This window comes from Dicentrarchus labrax, unplaced genomic scaffold (assembly GCF_905237075.1).
Source record: "Dicentrarchus labrax unplaced genomic scaffold, dlabrax2021, whole genome shotgun sequence".
NCBI lineage: Eukaryota > Metazoa > Chordata > Actinopteri > Moronidae > Dicentrarchus > Dicentrarchus labrax.
The window spans coordinates 4,341,520-4,364,142 of NW_026136722.1; the positions used below are offsets into that span (position 1 = coordinate 4,341,520).

At 39.1% G+C, this 22,623-nt stretch overlaps 2 protein-coding genes across 2 annotated transcripts; both read left to right on the forward strand.

The window, feature by feature from the left end:
* Positions 1–406: 406 nt before the first annotated feature.
* Positions 407–15,354, forward strand: LOC127356333 (aconitate hydratase, mitochondrial). Its single transcript, XM_051387990.1, has 18 exons — positions 407–495; positions 3,180–3,322; positions 3,860–4,118; positions 4,817–4,909; positions 5,371–5,529; positions 5,662–5,812; positions 6,005–6,109; positions 6,196–6,287; positions 7,078–7,183; positions 7,414–7,571; positions 7,666–7,739; positions 7,870–7,981; positions 8,154–8,336; positions 9,261–9,356; positions 9,998–10,189; positions 10,614–10,746; positions 11,406–11,527; positions 11,622–15,354. Exons 1-18 carry the CDS (start codon positions 460–462, stop codon positions 11,751–11,753), a joined length of 2,346 nt encoding a protein of 781 aa, XP_051243950.1. The 5' UTR covers positions 407–459; the 3' UTR covers positions 11,754–15,354.
* A 1,043-nt stretch (positions 15,355–16,397) lies between these two features.
* On the forward strand, positions 16,398–21,963 carry polr3h (polymerase (RNA) III (DNA directed) polypeptide H). Its single transcript, XM_051388360.1, has 6 exons — positions 16,398–16,810; positions 17,968–18,064; positions 18,703–18,789; positions 19,828–19,891; positions 20,072–20,306; positions 20,861–21,963. Exons 1-6 carry the CDS (start codon positions 16,700–16,702, stop codon positions 20,909–20,911), a joined length of 645 nt encoding a protein of 214 aa, XP_051244320.1. The 5' UTR covers positions 16,398–16,699; the 3' UTR covers positions 20,912–21,963.
* Positions 21,964–22,623: the final 660 nt, after the last annotated feature.

The following is a 22,623-nucleotide window of genomic DNA, read 5'->3' on the forward strand; positions in this document are numbered from 1 at the left end:
TTGAATTATAATTAATATTTTTCCTTCCAGTAATAATAATAAAAATAAAGAATAATACCATATATTTGTTTGAATTATAATTAATCTTTTTCCTTCCAGTAATAATAATAAAAATAAAGAATAATACCATATATTTGTTTGAATTATAATTAATATTTTTCCTTCCAGTAATAATAATAAAAATAAAGAATAATAACATATATTTGTTTGATTTATAATTAATATTTTTCCTTCCAGTAATAATAATAAAAATAAAGAATAATAACATATATTTGTTTGAATTATAATTAATATTTTTCCTTCCAGTAATAATAATAAAAATAAAGAATAATACCATATATTTGTTTGATTTATAATTAATATTTTTCCTTCCAGTAATAATAATAAAACGTAAACTAACGGTCTCCTTAAGCCGGTGACGTCACTTCAGGGCGACAATCATCTTTGTCAGTGAACAAAATGGCGTCTTACTGTTTGACTGTCACTAGGCTACGGGTAAGAAAACGTTATTTTAATTTGTGAAGACTTTTAAATCTCCGTTTCTATCGAGCACATAAGCGACAACAGATACGTCCTGCGGTGTCGAACCGTACGACGAACGACCGCCGGCGGGTACGTGTAGAGGGAAGTGCGCACTGAGCCGCTGCCGGTCAGGTCACCGTGTCCCCGTTTGACTCCTGACAGCCCCGTTACCATTATAAACCACGTCCGGACAGACAGACAGACAGACAGACAGACTCACTCCGGTATCGTGTCGTGTTGTTGTGAACACCTGTGTCAGTGTGAGCGGCTCTGTGGCTGCTGTCGGCGCTCTGATTTGTGCAAGGTGATCGCAAGGTTACAGAGTTTTCTTCACGATAGTTTCCTCCTGACAGCGGGGGGACTGATGCTCTGATGCTCAGCGGTGTGTTTGTGGCCCTGGGGTTGGGTAGTGGACCAAATCAGATTGTATGTGTTTATTTTTATTGGTTAGCAACTGTTTACAAAAGGATGTCATCACAAATCAGTGCTGCTTCACTTACATAATAACAGCTTACACGCACTTTGAATTGGCAGCGCTTTGGATGCACCAACTAAGAACACTGATTTATTTATGAATTATTGGACACATTAAAAAAACAAAAACATGACGGTAAAAACTATATTTCATGTCTTGTAAATGCTAAGTACATTTAGTGTTATTGTCTGCTGGATGAGGCCTTGTTTTTCTTGGTGTTTCCATTATGTATGCCTAAATATTTTTATTTGAATTCAAGTACAAAAACCATCAAACTAGTCAGATTATCACACATACTGTATAAATATTAATGTACCCCTAAATCCATTGTTCCCTAAATAAATATAATATGATTTAAAGGAGAAAAAATACATGAGGAGCATTTTTTTATTATTATATACATTATTATATTACATACAGTAATAGAGAACCGTTGAGTTTTGAAAATAATATAAAAATGGTTGATAGAATAGTGTGCATGAGTTGAGACATTACCTCATTTATCCAACGTTTATGAGATGGTGCCATTATCTTTTCCCATTTGAAGATAATCAGTTGACATTCAAGCAGTGTAGAAAATGCTATAGTCTCATATCATAGTATTGAGTTGACATTATATAAAAGCTATGCATTCAACGAGGTTGTTCATTGGCCATTTGCACCTAGTACTGTTGAAATTACACCAGGGCCTTTTTCAGGGCCTGTGTGGATGTTTTAAACAGTTCAAATGACTAGATGGGGATTCTCCTCATTTAGTCTCAACCTACTCTTTAAATTGCAAACCCAAAGGACCTCCCAAAATGTCTGTTTCTGCTGATAAAATGCCCGAAAAAGCCATGACTTCCACTGCTGGTTTATTTATGCTGATCTTATTTGTAGTTATAGTGCTGCTCTGGTTTACTTTGCCTACACATAGACATCTGTGTTCACTGGGCAGTCGCATTGGTAAATGATAAATTGACTGTACTCCACCACTCAAAGCACTGTGCACTACATTGCATAGGATTTCATGACAATCATTTGATCACATTAGGCTGTCCTTGGTATCAAATTGTAACCGTTTTATTTAAAGTGCATATCATTAAATATATCTCTCATATCTGAATCAAACACATTGATTTGCAGATGACAAGTACAGACATGAAGGAGCTATACTGGTTCCCATGCTGCTTTTACTGACAGTATTTGTGTGCTTCTTGTGCTCATACATAGTTAACAATGTAGGGGAATGTTGAATCCACTCAGTGTTTCAGGCTGTCAGTAACTGCCAAGCGGGTGAGGCAAACCCCTGCAATGTGAGCTGTATAAACTTTCACCCAGTTTTCTCTGAGCGCTGTGACTTTCCACTGAATATCATCACTAAGAGGCAGATAAAAAGTGAACATAGCTGGTTTAAAGATGATCCATCCAGGATCACACATTGGCATGACATGTTTAATTGCTGGCTTTGTTGGCAGCGACAAAAGACTCAAAATGCCTCAAAAAGTTGAAGCATTGTCCCGATTACATTTATGATATTTAGTCTAATACTGGGTTTCTGTTTGTTTTGCATACATAATGTATTTCACCACGTAATAAAGCTGGACATTAAAGGTATTGAAAGAAAGGTCTTGTAATGCTGTGTCTACGGAGAGATGAGTGTCAGTCTGATATTGAGCACGAGAGTTTGGACAGTATTTTAACTGTTTTTATTACCAACAAAGTCCTGAATTAAATTAAATTATTAATTAAATTCTTCACAATATAGGACCAAACCCCTGAAATGGTTTGCATTTTTTGAACCAATAATTTCTCCACTGGCTTTGTTGGCTGTACTTTAAACTGGCTGTTATTTATGAGGCAAAGCTATAGTTTAAAGTGTAGTAAAGTGGGATAAGATAAACAGAATTTACAATGACTGATCAATTAAAATATGCTTTGTTTGGTTCCAGTACTGATCTTGTAGAGTGGCTGTTGTGACTAAAATGGAGGATTCTTCTGTAGGCCACATTTTTACTGTTGCCATTTGAAAGATTGTGTTTTAACTATCCGGGCATGTGATCCTATTCTTGCATAATTTACTGCCACTCTTTCCTCAGTATAGTTATTAAATAACTCAAACTTTAATGTGTCTGTGTGTATAATAAAACTTAGTTAATGGTGTTATCACCTTTAAAATTGTCCTCTGTTTCCTCTGGTCTAGTTGGTCCTTGGAACCGGGACAAGGCGAATTCATGTCTCTACAGCCTTCAGCGCCAAGGCCAAGGTGGCCATGAGCCGCTTTGAGCCTGGCTCCAGCATTAACTATGAGAAGATGCATGAGAACATCAACATTGTACGCAGGAGGTCAGTCGTTGCCCTTCTTAGAAATACACATGAACATACACAGAGTCCTTGTCGATTACACTTTGGCCCACAAGGAATGGCTGGTGTTTATTACAGCTGCACAGTAAATCTTGTGACATTTACAGTGTTGACTTGTCAGGGCCAACAAGACCCAGAGCTAAGTTTGGATGACCTAGTGTTCCCTTCTTCCTGAGCTTACCACTTGCTGTAATCCAGGAATAGGAAAAGCCTTTTGTGTGGGGGTTATATGACTCTTAGATTAACATTGAGCTTTTCATGATAAGCCATAGTTACTTATGGTGTTCAGTGCTTTTCCATGGTTCCTGACAACAAGCAAAATACAGTTCTTTATAAAAAGTGAGACACAAAGACAGAAGGACACTGCAAGAACACTTATATAATATTTTTATTATTAATACATTTGTATAGATACTAAAAGTAAGACCTTTTACCCAAATTGATAAAACTTGTATCTGACCCTGCAAAATATACCAACACACCTTTTTACCACATCTTTCCATTAATCCTCCCCACCAGGCTCAGCAGGCCTCTCACTCTGTCAGAGAAGATTGTGTACGGTCACCTGGATGACCCAGCTGGGCAGGAGATCGACCGCGGCCGCACCTATCTGCGTCTGCGTCCAGACCGTGTGGCCATGCAGGATGCTACAGCTCAAATGGCAATGCTTCAGTTCATCAGCAGTGGTCTGCCCACGGTGGCGGTTCCCTCCACCATCCACTGTGATCATCTGATTGAGGCTCAGATTGGAGGGGTACAGGACCTGCAGAGGGCTAAGGTGAGGACAGGCATAGGAAAGATGGATAGAGTATCTATCTATATATATAGATATATAGATATATTTTTATGGTAGAGTCACTATACTCTGGTTTGAAAATGACTGATTTCAGGTGACTAGAGCTGGTTCAGGTTTTTACAGCCAGTCACAATTGATATCAAAAACAACACACCAACCAACAACACTAAGCCTGTTTGCTTGCAAAATGTGTATCTGGTAGCAACCTCAAACTAATTGATATGTGCAAGTTTCCTCTCTGGCGTTTGGCTCAGTTTATTATGAGGTTTTGTCAATTGAAGGTCCAGTGTGTAGGATTTAGTGGCATCTAGTGTTGAAGTTGCAGATCTCCACTAACTGAGTACCGCTTGCAGCTATACTTGATGACCTGGGAATAAGAACAGGCTGGGAACTATTCCTATATTTAGGTGATTATACATGAATGAAAACATACCTATGAATATTATAGTAGATCCTCTTAAATGTTACACATTGGACCTTTAACACAATGATTGCAACAAGAGCTAATTTCTATTTTGGATAGTGTTTATACAGTGCAATTGCATTTTGAGATAACTTTTCAATACACTGTGGTATATATTTTTAACTGACAGTATCGTGTATTCACTTGAACTAACTTGTTAAGATTTAACTCATCTTCAACAGAAGCCTTAACTCTTCCCTAATTGCTTGTAATACAGGACATAAATGAGGAAGTGTACAACTTTCTTGCAACTGCTGCTGCTAAATATGGAGTTGGCTTCTGGAAACCTGGATCAGGGATCATTCATCAGGTACAACGCACTTACTTATAAGGATGCTTTGTAAATATTTGAAGAATTTGAAGTGTGTTTAGCAGGTAAACGTTTGAAATGAAAAATATTTGCATATTCATAGATTCTCTTTTTTTCAGTGAGTAGTAGTAGAAGTTTACCTTGGCAATTAAAGTACCATGCCAGACACACTTATTATCGTTCAAAGCAGAGTATTTTTGTATGTCTTATAACATATCTGCAGTGGATTTTTAATAAATTCCTGTCAGTGAACTTGCACATCGTATTCTACCTGCAGTGAATCAGCATGCAGTTCCTTCCAAACAGTATTTGAACAAGAGTGATTATTATAACCTCTTTCTGGTGCTTCCTGAAAAAGGACATTTCCAGAGAAGTTGTTGATTTCAAATAGCAATTGAAAGAAATCTTAAGACCCAGGGAAAAATGTGTGACTGACTGTGGATGTCCCTTTCTTTGGACAGATCATCCTGGAGAATTATGCCTATCCTGGGGTGATGCTGATTGGTACAGACTCCCACACTCCCAATGGTGGTGGCCTGGGTTCAATCTGTATTGGAGTGGGTGGAGCTGACGCCGTGGATGTCATGGCTGGAATCCCTTGGGAGCTCAAGTGTCCAAAAGTAAGTTCTTGACATCTGATATCTTGCACATTTATTTTAATGTCAACAGTTTCGACCCTCATTTCAACCACTTAATGTCTCCACAAATATCTCTATCTGATTGTTTAAGACTGTGTGTGTTTTTCAATTCAGGTGATTGGAGTGAAGCTGACAGGAACCTTGTCTGGTTGGACCTCTCCGAAGGATGTCATCCTGAAGGTGGCTGGCATCCTGACTGTGAAGGGCGGCACTGGAGCCATTGTGGAGTATCATGGGCCTGGAGTTGACTCCATCTCCTGCACTGGTAAGGATAAAAAATATCACGACCTGAAATGCTGGTGAAGGATATTCTCAGTGTTTAGATGTGAAAATCAAAGAAAGGAAGAATAATGACCACTTCATCTACCATCCACATCTTGCTTGGATAATTAATTAATTTCTTAAACTTAAGTTCTTAGGGTAGCACTAAGGGTAAAATGACACTTATATGTTACAGGAATGGCCACTATCTGCAACATGGGTGCTGAGATTGGAGCCACCACGTCCATTTTCCCCTACAACCACCGCATGAAGACGTACATGGAGAAAACTGGCCGTGGAGGTCAGTCCCTTACCGCTAGTTTCTATATGTTTAGTCTTTATTTACCATGTCTTATCTACCTCATCTCCTTCTTCATCCCCTTTCAGAGATTGCCACTGTGGCTGATCTGTTCAAAGATGACTTGGTCCCAGATAAAGGCTGTGAATACGACCAGGTCATTGAAATTAACCTGAGCGAGGTGAGTCAAAACACTTGGGTTTCCTAACATTAGTCATGTATTGTAAGACATTAATATCGGCATGTCCCAAATCCATACTACATACTAATTATTTCCAGTATGTATATATAATAATCCTCATAGTATGTGGCATAGTCATTAGCTTCATGAATGACCTAGGTCCTGAAGCTGGGCAGTAAACTAAAAATGTACAGATATTGGTAAGAATCACTGACTGACTGAAATTTAGCTTATGTTGGCAAAGTTAAGTAAAGTAAGTTTTCCTGAGTCCATTTCGAATGCTGTCTACTAAAAACATTACAGCACCCACACTTTTGCTTTGTTTTGTTCCGTGTTATGTGGTTATTATGGTAAAGCTCCAGTGTGTTACACTTTGGAGGATCTACTGGCAATCAGCTGTTTTTTTCTACAGAGGGAGCGGGTCCCTGGAGGCTGCCATGTTTCTACAGTAGCCCAGAACAGGCGAACAAAACACTGGCACTAGATAGAGCCTTTCACGTTTTTTGTGAGTTGTAGCACACAGTAGTTTTTCCTACACCAGTGTTCTCAACTCCTGGAAAATGTCCTGGAAAATGATTTCTTAAAAAGAGTGGGAACCCTGTACACTCTTGAAATGGGAGGGTGAGACGAGGGCGTTGTAATATGCAACTACACCACGCCACTAAATCCTACATACTGGTCCTTTAAGTGCTTATAAGTGTTCCTATTTTAGAAAACAGTATTTTAGCATACGTAAACTCCCACTTTACCCAAATTATGACTGCACCTTTTTTCCCTCCTCCTCTAACAGTTGAAGCCCCACATCAACGGACCGTTCACCCCTGACCTGGCCCACCCTGTGTCTGATATTGGGGCTATAGCTAAGAAGAGTGGCTGGCCCCTTGAGGTTAAAGTTGGTCAGTATTTGTGACACAGCTGTATTATCTTTCATTTTTTTATAACTGTAATGCTTTGTCTAGTGAAATGTGATATTTCTTTCTTTGTTCCTACTAGCTGTGTTATTGACCAGATATGTTCAGATTACATTACAGCCCTCATATGGTCTTCTAATATGGTACCACTGTAACTCTATGCTCCCTCACTTTAGTTTCCTTGTTCTTATTTCTTACAAACATTGAACTTGCAGGTCTGATCGGCAGCTGCACTAACTCGAGCTACGAGGACATGGGCAGAGCGGCCTCTCTGGCCAAGCAGGCTCTGGATAAAGGTCTGAAGTGCAAGGCCCAGTTCACAGTCACCCCAGGATCTGAACAGATCCGCGCCACTATCGAAAGGGATGGATATGTGAGTCAACAGACTCTCACCAAAATTTAGCAAGTGATCCATAGCATTTTTTCTAGAGTTCCCGTTTTTTTTATTCATGTTGTACCTCTTTCAGGCCAAGATCTTGAGTGATGTTGGTGGGATTGTACTGGCCAATGCTTGTGGACCCTGCATCGGACAGTGGGACAGGTGCGCACCTCATTTGTAAAGGCTAATTGTTTGCCCCTGAAGTCTAAGGAACAAATAGAAAATTCCTATGAGTTATGTAGGTTAAACAAAATGGATCAGACTAACAAGTCCGTCTTTTCCCTTTCTTCAGGAAGGATGTGAAAAAAGGAGAGAAGAATACTATTGTCACATCCTTCAACAGAAACTTCACTGCCAGGAATGATGCTAACCCAGCTACTCATGCTTTTGTCACCTCTCCTGAGGTAAGATGTACTCCAAGAATAAAATACAAGCTCAGTGATTCATAATAACAGGGGCATCAATAGACAGATTTACAGTAGCTCATACATGCAACATGCACACCCTCTGTCTCCTAATATTGTTGATCTAAACAAAAAGATACAAACACATTAATCCATGCCTGTTTCAACATAGATTGTCACCGCCTTGGCCATCGCCGGGACCCTCGACTTCGACCCAGAGACAGACTATCTGACCACTCCTAGCGGAGAGAAGTTCAAGCTGGAGCCGCCCACCGGTGACGAGCTGCCCTCCAGAGACTTCGACCCGGGCCAGGACACCTACCAGCACCCCCCAGCCGAGGGCGGCTCAGTCAAGGTAGTTTTTAGCTGGATCGCAACAGTGAGCCCAGCCCTAAAAACAGCAAAGAAAGAAAGAGAGAATAAAAGAGAGAAAAGAGAAAGTTACTGAATGATGAGGTTAAGCTATTTGTCTGGTCAGTGTTGTAGTTTTCTGATTGGCTGTTTCTCTTTCAAAATGAATAGGCACAACCCATAGACTGTTATTAAAGATGCACTTAGTCTCTGTAATGTCACTCTTCGGTTTCTGAAGCAGTATTGTAAAGCTTAGTGTGGTCGGCTATTGCCGTCACCATCTTGGCACCTTATAATAATATAGGAACATTACGTGCAATAGTCCATCACCTTCTCTTCCCCTCTTTCTCTCCCTAACACACACACATGCAGAGTGGTACTGTGCAGAAAACAAGTGAAGGACACATCATCTGTGTGTGTGGTATCTGTGTAAGAGAGAGAGAGAGAAAGGGTTGTTTTTCTGCTATACAACAATAAAGAACACACATTTCTAACATTTTTTGACTCAAACTAAACTTAATCATGTCATGTGATCTGCTTCAGTACACCAACAATGTTACTGGGATTACTACAGAAAATGGCAGATTTACATTTACTATCCAGATATTCATATTATAGAGACTACTGCTGACTATACACAGTCCCACCATATAATATCTTTCCACCTAGTCTTGTCTTGTTTTTTAACATATCAGTATCCGTATCTAATCTCAACAATCCAGAAAGCAGCAAAACATTAATGAAACAGACTTTTAGTGAGGTGAGCGTCCTCTGTCATAACCCAATAAGAGTTTAATCCAGTACATGAAAGAGTAAGTGTAAACTAACAGCATGATCAAGGCTTGTTTAGACAAAAGTGTGTAACGTGACAGTCCGCTATCCTTTTGAAAGTATTCTTTACATCTTACCCTAATATGATGTTGTTCAGGTGAACGTGAGCCCCTCCAGCAACCGTCTGCAACTACTGGAGCCCTTCGACAAGTGGCATGGAAAAGACCTGGAGAACATGAGGGTCCTGATTAAGGTGAGCGGGATGTGGAAGGAACGTTGTGGTGGATGGGCAAGTAAGGGAGAGCTAGTAGAACTAAACAGCATCTTAAATGTATTGTCAGGCCACTGGGTGAGCCAAATCGTTGTAAAGCAAATCTCAACAAATCATGGATTTGTAATATAATTATGGAGAGACTAAAACCAACAATGAACTGATGTTACTAAGTAGTAAGCCTGATGTATCTCAGCCTTCTTTGTCTTAGAGCGCCAACTATTAAAACACACGACTGAGATGACATTAGAAGAAGAAGAAGAAGAAGAAGAAGAAGAAGAAGAAGAAGAAGAAGAAGATATACTTTATTGATCCCCTAGGGGAAATTGTTCTTTTCACTCTTTTTTTTTTTTTTTATACGACACACACACACACACACACACACACACACACACACACACAGGCTGAAATGCACACTTCATGCACTTGTGGACATGCAAAGGGGAGAAGGATGGTGGACTGATGGGATGCACATAGACAGGTGCACTATGATTTATGCCTTCAATAGGAAAGAATGGGATTGGGGTTGGGATGCACAGACAAGGTAGATAACTCTACTGAATTAGATAAATTAGTGTATTGTTAAATAGCCATCGTTTAATTACTTTCTTCATCCTTGGTAGGTGAAAGGAAAGTGCACCACTGACCACATCAGTGCTGCCGGCCCCTGGCTGAAATTCCGCGGCCACCTGGACAACATCTCCAACAATCTGCTCATCGGTGCAGTCAACATTGAGAATGACGCCGTCAACAAGATCAAGAACCAGCTGACAGGAGAGTACGGAGGTGTGCCAGACGTGGCTCGCTACTACAAAGTGAGTTTGACACGGGACACTTTCTGTCGATTATTTGTTTTAACTTAAAATAATGAACACATTTCCCCATCCACCAGAACAATTCAGTTGAACCAACACCTTTCTAAAAACCATTCTAACTAAAACTGAACATTACAACATTCATAAGGGAGGATTCATTGGAGGACTGTTGTATTAGATACTGCATTACTTTTAGCTGGGTGTACCTAGTTAATTGGCATATGAGTACAGATTCTGTAGTGTGCTGTATGCTCGTGCTGGTAAACTAAAGAAGACAGACCAGGCAAAATTGTTATTTGTTTTGTATATTTACCTGGCAACAAAATTTTCCAATTTCCTCCGTAGCACTTTATTTATCTACTCTGTCCTTGCCCTGACAGCAGTTCAATTGTTTCCTTTGTCTTGGCTAAACTGTATAACCCAGGCCAATGGAGAGAGCTGGGTGGTGGTTGGAGACGAGAACTACGGAGAAGGGTCCAGCAGAGAGCATGCTGCCCTGGAGCCACGACACCTTGGAGGACGCGCCATCATCGTCAAGAGCTTTGCCAGAATCCATGGTGAGTTTCAGGGCAACAGAGAAAAATAAACATCTCTTGCATTTTAGAGATATTCTGAATTCATGTGCTATGTTTCTATGCTTATGCTCAAACTTCATTTTCTTTGTGAAAGGTAGAGGCAACAGGGTAGCAGTATCTCAATTGTTGTGACTGGGTTCTAGAGCAAATTGATGATTATTTAGTCTGGCATGTTGACAGTCTGCCGGAATACAGATGTCTCCAGCAGCGTCTAAGAGAGTCTCAAAGTTATAATTAAGAGTCCATTAGTGCCAGTTTATTGCATATAGGTGGTTGGATGTAAGAGAGTGGGTAGCTGAAAGCCTGTCTGATGTAAGGAATGTTGCTTTCATTTGTGTGACAATATTTCCCGAAAAACACAAAATAAATGCTGTTGTGTGTAGCTGATACAGTTTACATTAGCTGTATACGAAGTTTAAATTTCCAACGGCATGAATTTAGTGGAACATTAATTCATCATGAGAACTGATGCTGACCAACAGCCAGACACTCAGGTCCATCATTCTCCATGACCTTGTATTTCTGTGTAACAGATATACTCCAGTCTGACAAAGAGCCCTTCTTTGGTTACCTGATGGAAACACAGTATAAGTCAGTGTCTTGCCGATATGTCTGATACCTTTTTTTTCTCTTCCTCACAGAGACTAACCTGAAGAAGCAGGGCCTGCTGCCTCTGACTTTTGCCGACCCCAAGGACTACGACAAAATTCGCCCTGATGACAAGATTTCGATCACTGGGCTGAAGTCCTTTGCTCCCGGCAAGGTGAGCAATATTCTGCACTAATGAAACACTGATCCAAAGGACAGAGGGCTATGATTGACACATTATCTTGTTTGCCTCCTGTGTCCTCCTCCAGCCTGTGACAGCTGTGATCAAGCACAGCGATGGCAACCAGGATTCCATTTCTCTCAACCACACCTTCAATGAGACGCAGATCGAGTGGTTCCAGGCTGGCTCCGCCCTCAACAGGATGAAGGAGCTCCAGTAATTGGTGGGAGAGGTGGGAGGCAGGGCCTGTAGGGGCCACTGAGGGGCCTTGGCACGGGTTAAAAAGGGGAGTAGTGTGGGCCTAGAGAGGGGCTTTGCAAAGAGGAAGAGACAATGTGAACGGTAGATGATGACCAGTCTTTTTGGTGTTCATGTTGGTTTAGGGACAACTGTCTTTATGCTCGCTGAAAGAAAGAACTTACACACACACAAGGTCGCTGTACAGATGAAAAGCGCACACACACATACACACACAAGCACGCACTTGCACAGACAGGATTACTGTGAAAGCACTCCCACAGCAGCATCACTCGCACTGGCAGCACTCCTCAGTTTAACATCCAATTTGTCGAGCTTATTTGTTCACTGAGTGTAACCCTGTAGCTAGATATTTTCCTAATTTTGTGACAGATTGGTATCACTATTTTATTTTTCTAATGTGGATGTTGTTAGATTCAGTCGTTTCGAGCTTCCCCTTAGAGAAACAGACTTATTGGAAGCATTAAAATAAAGGATTATTCATTATCAACCTCATATTTAATGATGTACCTAGCAGTATACAGACCTGATTCAGACCCTGAATTAATGAAGTTAGATACAGAATATCATTAAAGTAAAATTGGTGAAGCAGTGACAATTTAACAGCTTCATGCTTTAATATCTTTAACTGCATTATACCTCCTCTTTAATGTTTATCTCAGTAGTTTCCATCCAAACAGCTCAATAAGCTGAATGAGTTGTTCAACTCATGAATGTATTTTTCCTTCATTATGTCCAGACCTGTCAACTGAAGAGCATCTTTTCCACATGTTATCAATCATTATGATGCACCAAATGGAGATGAACTCCTCTAGTCATGCTTCAGTTTCCTCCTGCAGTGGGCTGATGGGTTTGTTGCTTTCTGACTCCGTTATTGACTTGAACAATTGTTTCCTCACTCATTGTAGATTGGAGCCACACTGTAAACAATCTACCACGCGCACCTATTTACTGTAGGCAGCATCACTAACATCCCATCAGCCCGTGTGCTGTCAGGGCACAACTGCAGTCCAGCCGTACCCCACTCAGTCTGATATCTTTCATACTGTTGTTGTTGCACCCTGAGCATTACACAGACTGTGGTTCACTCCTGTACATTTCAGCCAACATGTGAGTCTGTGTTCACTCCCTGCTGTTCTTCCAGTGCTTGCTTGCTCATACTCTTGTCTTTTTGCATGACATAACACCCCATTGTGTGAAAACTTTCCTGTGTGATTGTCTGGGACAACAAACCACAACACATACTGCTATTGTGTTGGTGCTAGGCTTGCCATTTTTTCTTTCCATCTGTGTTTTGTCCTGTGTGTGAGATGCCTGATTTTGTTTTTATCAGGTTAACATTGGGCTGTGTTGACATCTGTCTGTCCCTCTTTGCTCATCCTGTCTCTTTTTGCTCTCACCAGGCTGGATCATGCAGTCCAAACCACAACCTAATATGTTTGCGGAAAATAGGCTGTAATCAGATTTATATTGCTAGACACTGAAGCTGCGCTGGGCAAGATTTTTAATGTAAATCCTCTTGTAGTGTATAGATACGGGAAATCTTCTGTCCCCATATGAAATTGCAGCGTAACAGTATAATGAAACTGCTGTGATCTTGCTCTACGTTTCTTTAGTAGTAAATCCACTGGAATAAAGCTCCACAGGTCAGTTGGTTGTCCTGTTCGGACGCTATGTTATCGCTGTTTCTCTATTAAATCTCAGTGTGTCAGTTAGTCCTCACTGTCATCTGGAGCTGCCAGTGTGTGAAATTGCCTCGTTTGGCTGTAATGGGAGATGACAGGCTGTGTTTGTTTTTGAGTTGAATGTTTTTTCAGGTTGAGGTTTGGTCCACCATAGCATGAGAAGGCCTGCTGTCTTCTTACACAAACATACGCACAATCTAGTGTCCAGATGCCTGTACACTAGCACTTTGTAGAGTTAGGAAAGTAGTTTTAGGTGTGCTTTGCCACGTTTCCTTTATCTTTTAATCTTCAGTGGAGATCTCTGTTGTGTGTGATTCTATAGGACTGACATACAACTCATAATATTCATGACTGATACACAAGTATTCAGACTGTAGAAAAATTAGACTCAAGATCATTCTTGTATTAAGTTTGGTATAAACCAGAGTCTTGCAATGATGTATACCTAGTGTGTGCCACTGAAACAGTGTGGTTATATATTTTTGCGCGCTTAGAGACATTTGAGGTAATTGCTTCTATGTTTTATGTGGGAGTACTGCTTGTCCTCTGTGTTCTGTTCTCATCATCATCCAGAAACTGTATAAATCCGTAAATTCTGTTTTCTAAAAAGTAAAAGCTTTGGTTCAATAATTACAGTTCCTGAGATAAATCCCCATGTACTAAAGGTTACTGAGTTTGGACCTGTGTGTAAATGATGTGATATAAAGCTGCGATTTGTATAAGGATGTGTAAATAAGTAATAAATCATTATATAGATATAAATATATATATATAAAGAAAGAGAGCGCGAGAGCAATTAATATGCTGTATGCTGCCTGTTTTATTGAGAACTGTCAACTCTGTTTGTGACCTCTTGTTACATGATGTCATGATTAAGAGTCCTCCCTGTAGTCTTCATTAAACTGTAGCTCCTGTAATACAGTGGCTTCACAAACCAGTTGAAATGTGGATTGTGGGTTAAATTGAAGCACAGATATTGAATTGTAGCTGTTGGTTGCTGCTGGGCTTTGACAGTGAAAACTAACGTGTTGTTTTTAAGAAGGTGACTCTTGAGGGCTTTGTGTATTTTTATTTTCCTTTTCTTTTTTGTTCAAATTGTTTTCAAGGCCAGATATTATTTAAAATAGCAGCAACCCAATTCTAAAGACTTGGACATTAATGACTCCATACAGGTCTTATCTGTTCATGTACTCATTATGTTTTCTGCCCTCATTAAGTCCCGCACTTTGATGGTTAAACACTCCTCATCAGTGTCATCAGATTTACTGCCAAAGATGCCTAATGAAAATACTGAGATGTTAAGAAATGATGGTTATCCGTAAGTTGTGTTTGAAAAATCAACCATTATTACGTGACCTTTCAAACCAATCACTATGTCCATAATTATTTGATTATGCACAGGGTCTTGTTTCCTACAGGATTCACCAGGATCAATTTTTATTTTTAAAACATCAAAATACCGATTCATTTGATCATCCTTTTAAACGTATTCATATTCAAACATACATACAGCCGCTTGTGAAGCAGGTTTGCTTCTGCTGTGATGTAAAATAAGGCTTTCTTGTTCACTGGTTCAGGCCTTTGAGTTTAAATGCGCTACTGTAAAGTGATAAATCAAATGATGTTGTTCATGAAGGCATTGTGTGGTGGCATGCCTATTGTGTCATTTTGTACTCAGGTGAGCTCTGTCTGGTCAAGCTTCCTCCGATGTGTTTGAAATTAACGTTTCAACATGCTTCATTTGTTCAGATACCGCACATAAAAAATGGAATATGAGCAGATGTTTTCTCATAGTGATGATCCACTCAAACTCCTGTTTCAGCATTAAACTTGATTTTGTAAAAGTAGATGATAAATTAATAAAGCTAAAATTCTGAAGTGACTGTTTTTGTGTTTTTCTTTGTTTAATGAAATCAATAATAAGATCGATCAGTGTTGTGGTGTTACAGTACATATACAGGCTTCTGGCAGCTGAGGAAGAATTGGCTTCAGTTGTGGATGGTGCCTTCAAGTGCTTCTTGTAAAATCTAACAGGCTGCTGTTAAGTCTGTAGCATACAGTCTTAAAAGGCATTTTCTGACATTTATTATGTCAACCATTTTTCTCTTTTTATTCAACGCTGTTTATCTGTTTGTACAGTAATGTTCACTTGCACTTTCAAAACAATAACCACAACATTGAAATCTCAACATACCTGTTTGTAGCTCTATTTACTCACACTAGTACATTAAGTTACATACCTGTACATACTTGGGTATATGTAGATTTCATAGTGTTAATTATTTTTAACACTATGGAATTCCAGTGAAACACCTTACTATACCAACACTAGACACTGTGCCTGGAAATATTAAGGCTAAATATAAACTATGGTTGTGATTTTTGTGTTTTCACAGAAGGAAATAAAAAATCTAAAGTGGAGACTGATGTAATGTATCTTGTCTTTAGCGGGATGGTAATTTGGTGGCTGATTATTCTGGGTAAATTTCACAAACTGAATGTGAATTTCACAAACAATTAAATCTGAATAGACTGGCTACTGATTTAATAGTTTTCTTTTTGTCAAACGTGAAGATGGGAATAACAAAACAGCTAAGAAGACATATTGTAACATCATAATTAACCTTAATTAACTGACCTCATGACTACTGGACCTCTTTGTTGTAAAGACAGCGTCCTAACTGTTTTAGTAACTAAAAATACAAAAAAAAACCACAAATAAAGATAAACAGTAACGATTATTTAAACAGTTACAAACAAAAACACAAATAAATGGGATGGTTTATTTCTATATATCATGGAAATAAAATAGCACGTTATGGAAATACAAATAAATATCATTACATACTGTATATGATCAATGATAGTATTTAAAATATGTACTGTACCTTTAAGTTTTGCGACATGTCGTAAAATCTCACTGTCGTAAATGATCATGTGGAGACATCATGGATGCTTCTAAGTTTGCTGTCGATTATTATACTTTTGGTGCTGTCTTCCGCTAGCTTGACAACAATTGTTCATGGTTTTTTTTTTTCCTCCGCTGTGGAGAAACAGGAAATGTTGTCCTGAAAACAGACTCAGTCTCAGTTCGGTTGTTTGACCACAGCAGCTCCGTGTGTTGTGTGTGTGTGTGTGTGTGTGTGTGTGTGTGTGTGTGTGTGTGTGTGTGTGTGTGTGTGTGTGTGTGTGTGTGTGAGAGAGCCCGCTCTCTGTCTGCACCATGTTCGTGTTGGTGGAGATGGTCGACACTGTCAGGATCTCTCCGTGGAACTTCCACAGACAACTCAACGAGGCCATAGCTGAGGAGCTCAACAAGAAACTGGCCAACAAGGTGTGTGTGTGTGTGTGTGTGTGAAGCTAATGTATACTTTTCAAAATCTCAAAACAAGTCAATCCGTTTTATTGATGTAGTTCTAATGAAGAAGAGACCTGAGTGCAGCACTATGGTGCAGCAGTAGGAAACCGCATCAGAAACAACCATTGATCTCTTTAAATAGGTTAAAAAGTTTTAAACTTAAAAGTCTCATCCCAATGGATAAATGTAAAGTTCACTGTCATTTGTTAATGTTATACAGTGCAGTGTACTGGAAGGCCGTCTTGGCCAGTCCTGGGAACTGGTTTGTGGAACAGAGGTTAACTTTGAGGAGAGATGTGATATAGTGAGTAGGGGCTGCACAATATGGTAAAAACACAATATTGCAATATGATTCACAATGAGTGTAGGAATTATCATTTTTGCATCCTGCATGCTCATTAACATGATGATGTACACTTTGTTGGGGTCAGTAACAAACAAATTATTTTCTTAAATCTAAAGGTTTGTAGGCCAGGGCATCTCTTCAGTGCTTCAGTATAATGCTGTTTTATCACACATTTGACCTTTTATTTAAGAAATTGCAGCTTCTGCGATTTACATATTGCGCAGTTTTATATATGTTTTAATATTTCTGTTAATTGTGCAGCCCCAATAGTAGGGCAGCTTTATTAATAATTTTAAAGAAAATTGTGTATATATGTATCATCTTACTGCTGCTGCAGAGTTTAACATTTTACAACAAAAATCTTTAGAGCATATAACACACTCTATATCCCTCGGTTCATGTTAGGAAAAACTTGTAAAATAAACAGTAGATATAGAGGAAACTATAGTCAAAATATATAGAGAAACAGAATGAGACTGTTAGGTAGATAGATTGTGAACATATACAGTATAAAGACATCAAGCAGCTTCCAGGTACTGTTACCTGAGCTTTACAACCTCCTCTTCGCCATGAAAACCTCTCTACTGGACTACACGTAAACACACAAGAGACAGACGGCAAAACAGACTTGGGCTGCAAACAACAGATATTGTCACTGTTAATTATGTGTTCAAATAATCATTTAGTCATCATCATTTTTTACTCCTTTTATCAAAGCTCATGTAGAATAGTCTTAATTTGAGCAGGTCTGCGTTTGCTAAACTGTGACCTGCTCTTGTCACCTCAGGTGGTCTACAATGTTGGTCTGTGCATCTGCTTGTACGACATCACTAAACTGGAGGACTCCTATATATTCCCCGGAGACGGAGCCTCACACACTAAAGGTATGATGACAGTGTCAGTACACAGGGCTCTCTCATTTCCTCATACACTTGCATTATACTGTGTTTTTATGATCATTTATATTAGTGCGATAAATCTCCTTTCTTTCTTTTTGTGTGTTTTTATCACAATCTTGCTGATGAATTCAAGGGAAAAAGTGTGTCAGAAATGAAATCTTTACCCTGACATCCTCATAGAAACACTGTTACATACAGATCAGAGTGGGATGAAGAGGGTGAACTTTTTCTGCCCTGCTAAGAGCCGTGAAAGAGTGATGTAGACGCAGATAATTGCCACTGTTAGTACTCCGATATTAAAGCAGCAACAAGATAACATTTATTTTTTGTTGAATTTGGTGGTAGTGTTTTGGCCTTGTTGCATTTATTTAAAGGGGAATCTGACCAAATCTGACATGGTGGCAGGCATTAAGAATAACTATACAGAAATAGCCAATATTCTCGCTGATGGTTTTGTGTGCTTATGTAAGTCATATAAAGGCATCTGTATTAAATTGCGACTCTTTCATAACAAGTTAAAAACTTGTAGTACATTTAAATTGTGGTTAAAGTGAGCGTTGATGGACTGGCTCACCTAACTCTCACCTACTGATTCGTTCTCATCCCTTTGGTCCTTCTGTCAGTTCATTTCAGGTATGTTGTTTTTCATCCGTTTCTCGATGAGATCCTCGTCGGCAAGATCAAGTACTGCAGCCAAGAGGGAGTTCATGGTAACTTTTGTCTTTCTGTTTTCATCCCGTTTAATTTAATATCCAGAAATGTATCAGTAGATGTATTCTCAATGCACTAAACAAGGAAAAAAAAGGAAGGGCAGCAACTAAATGTCCTTAATGCTCTTTTAAATGTCCAAATCACGATGGGCATTAAGTCCTCAAGGTGACATATTCAAATGTCTTGTTTTGTCTGATTAATGGTTCAAAACCCAAAGATATTTAATTTACAGTAATATTAAAAAGAGAGAAGCAGAACATCCTCACATTGGATAAGCTGGAAATAGGAAATGTTTAGCATTTCAGAAATATAGATAGATAGATATAAAATACATCTCTATAAAGACAAGATTAAAGTAAATTTGAGAAATGTGTGTGACGGTTAATTCTACTGTAATTAGTCAGCTGTAGCAGATACATTTGTGTATCTTCCTTATTAAATTTTACCATTTTTTTATTCATTCAGTAGTCCTGTCTACACAACTTTAATCTCGACCTGTGTACATGAGTTTAAATAAATCAGTAATTGTGTGATTAGGATCTGAGAGATCTCCAGTTATTTGGTCCTCTGCCTGTTTATGTTGCACTTTGTCATATCTCTGGTACCAGAGTCACACGTAGCTGTCCTCCACTTGCGGTCTGCACTGGTTTAATTTGTTGCTAATTAGCTGAGTCACATCTGGCTCATCATTGAGGAAAGTATAATTGATCAAATGTCATTTGTATCACATATTCCTGACTTCTGCTTCTAGTGTGTTTTATTATGAATTTGCAGTACATTCAAATAGATCAGATCTATTTGTCTTTTCAGTTGGTATATAATGTAACTTGAATGCTGGAATTGTGACAAGATCTTGTGTAAATAGAAAAAACTAGTTAAACTTTACTACAATGTCAGAATTGTGCTTAAAATGAGAAAACATTCAACAGCCTGCACTTGGCCTGAAGGCTCACATGTCCCTTCTTTCACTCGTAGCAGATGATATAGGAGTACTGTTGTAAACGCAGACTGCACACTGTGTCCTTTCTGTCTCACAGTGACGATGGGCTTCTTTGATGACATCCTCATTCCTCCAGAGTCACTTCAACAGCCTGCAAAATTGTATCCTGACTGAAAATGTTCCAATAACTAATCAAGTAAAGCGCTGTCATTTCATCTTTGTCATTTCATCTTTGTCATTTCATCTTTGCATTGAAAAACAAATTGTGAATTACATATTATTTGAATTCTGATCTGAGATTGATTGTGTAACTGTTGAGCCATCCTTAGCTACAGCCTCAGTGATGAAGCAGAGCAAGTTTGGCTTTGGGAATATGAGACGGACGAGGGGGCCCATGACCTCTACATGGACCAAGGAGAGGAGATCCGTTTTCGGGTGACAGATGAAGTCTTTGTGGATACGTCGCCAACGGGCCCAGCCACTGCAGCGACAGACGCACCGGCACAACCGGGACAGTCGACGGCGCCGCCCACAGAAGACAGTGGGGAGAAGAAAGAGGCACCGTACACTCTGATTGTAAGAACACATTTACATCAGCAGGACATCTGCTCAAATGTTTGATAAAAAAAAAAATTGGCTGATTGTAGACTGTATGGTCATAAAGGGAGAACAAGGCTGTCTCATACTGAAGGGCCTCCATATCCCAGTCAGTCTGAATAATGCTGTTGTGTGTGTCTTTGTCTGTATATTAACTGATATATTATCAGGTCTAGTTGTGCATCGGTTTATACTCCTGCAGAGCTTGCTTATAAAACAAAAAAGTTAATATGATTGCTTTGTGCATTTTGGACCCTCCAGTTTTTCATTTCCTCGTGACACACAGTGGCTACTTCATGTGTTGAAGTTCACCACTGCTGAACTCTATGTGAAAGTTCTTCATTGACTTACTTTGTATTTGTTGATATTGTATTAATTTGTCTGGTCCTAAGAGATGTAACAAAAGTAACAGTCAGCTTTACAGGCCCACACAGTTCTTAGAATAAGACTAATTTATCAAAATAACTCTAAAACACAAAAATTAAACAAAAGTAGCTTCACGTCCATCCTAACCCATTGCGCTGTTGTTTCAGGGGACCATCTGTGAGCCGGGCCTGGGGTTGCTGTCTTGGTGGAACAGTTAGCACTGCAAAGGACGATATTTGGAAGTTGCGAACAGATCGACCATCATGACCATTTGGACTGATGAAGGACGGTCGGCTGGAGACACTGAACCCTGTTGTTTGGGTGCAGAAGTCAAGACAAAAGTCAAACCGCTTTCTGAACCAAGATAGTGTCGGAGTAAAGTGACTGATGGAAACTCTGTCACACTGAGACTGTGTTGTAAACACTGCCCTTAACATACCAGCTTCATGTTTATATGTAGAGTTTGCCATGTATTTAATAACAGAATGATTGATGGACATTTCATTTGGTATATTCCACAAGATTTTGACCCCCAATTGTCATCACATTTAAAACTGAGCTGAAAACTGAACAGCAAGGATGGATAAATATGATCCCAGTGTATGGACACTCTTTTGTGGTGAGATAAATGAGTGACTTCTGTTGATATAAACTGACTTCTGGATCAGATTTCTGATACGTTTGTATCAAGATTCAAACAAAGGTAACGTTGTTTGGACCTACCTAAATATATAGTTGAATATAAAAAAATATTTTTTTCAATGAGAACCAAATTTGTCAGACTTGAAGATCCAGTGTGTTGGATTTAGTGGCATCTAGCGGTGTTGTTGCAGATAGGAAATCCATCGCTTCACCCTACCTTTCCAAGCACCAGGGACAATCTACAGTGGGCGCAAAATGTGTGAACAGCCCTATCTAGAGCCAGTGTTTGGTTTGTCTCTTCTTTCTCTTCTGTGCTACTGTAGATATGTGGCAGTTCAACAACGCGGACTCTAGGCGGGCGATCCGTAGTGTCTGTAAATAAAAATGGTTCATTCTGAGGTAACAAAAACCCAAAGATTCATATTTTTTATACTCTAATGAAAACATACCATTTCTGCCAAAAGAGCCTCCTAAATGTTACACACTGGACCTTTTTAAAAGATGTATTTTTTATTTGAATTTTTACCTCTACTGCAGATTTTTGTGCACTCATCTACAGAATATTTAACAGCCTTGTAATTTTTTGTATTTTTTTGTCTCTCAGTAAAAGGGTGTATCATCAGTGTGAGCGGTTGTGATTTGGGAATTTGTCATTTTGTGTGATTATAGAAAGTACATTAAAAAAAAAAGGATTAGAGAGCAGCTTTTAAATCCTGCAGTTTGAAGGGCGCTGAAGGACACAGTCCTGCTTGTTTAGAACAGATATTCTCTGATACTGTTGGTCAGTGTTAGTTTGCAACTTACACACATAAACTTGTTTGTTGTACAATCAGAAATGCAGTGGGCTGTGTTTCATGTGACAACTGCATGGCCAGTTGATGTTAGTCTCGGATGTCTGTTGTGAAACTGGGTCAGACTTTAAAAGGTTTCAAGAAGAAAAATAGATTGTTTGCATGTGACCCCTGAAAGCTACATAAAGCTTAGCTTAAGAACTTATTTACCATTAAGAACAGGATGAAATTTTTTACCATAATTCATACTATTACTGCGGACATGGAAATTTCACATAGCCTTCATAACTTGAACATGCACAGTCTCTGATTTTGGGCATTATAATGTTTTTTATTGACATGAATGTGATAAAAAGTAAATTTGTAAAATGTAGAACCCATTGCACTACTGGGCTCCAGTCTTATATATAAACACATCCTTTATAATAAAACATCTGCATACAGAGTGCAATATGATAAACATCATAAAATCATGTGAAAGACAAAGAATATCTCAG

Coding starts and splice junctions, on each gene's coding strand:
- LOC127356333 (XM_051387990.1), top strand. CDS start 460: ATGGCGTCTTACTGTTTGACTGTCACTAGGCTACGG. Junction 4,910..5,370: donor GATCAGGGATCATTCATCAG/GTACAACGCACT, acceptor TTCTTTGGACAG/ATCATCCTGGAGAATTATGC. Junction 6,110..6,195: donor GGAGAAAACTGGCCGTGGAG/GTCAGTCCCTTA, acceptor ATCCCCTTTCAG/AGATTGCCACTGTGGCTGAT.
- polr3h (XM_051388360.1), top strand. CDS start 16,700: ATGTTCGTGTTGGTGGAGATGGTCGACACTGTCAGGATCTCTCCGTGG. Junction 18,790..19,827: donor CAGCCAAGAGGGAGTTCATG/GTAACTTTTGTC, acceptor TCTGTCTCACAG/TGACGATGGGCTTCTTTGAT. Junction 19,892..20,071: donor CTTCAACAGCCTGCAAAATT/GTATCCTGACTG, acceptor CTACAGCCTCAG/TGATGAAGCAGAGCAAGTTT.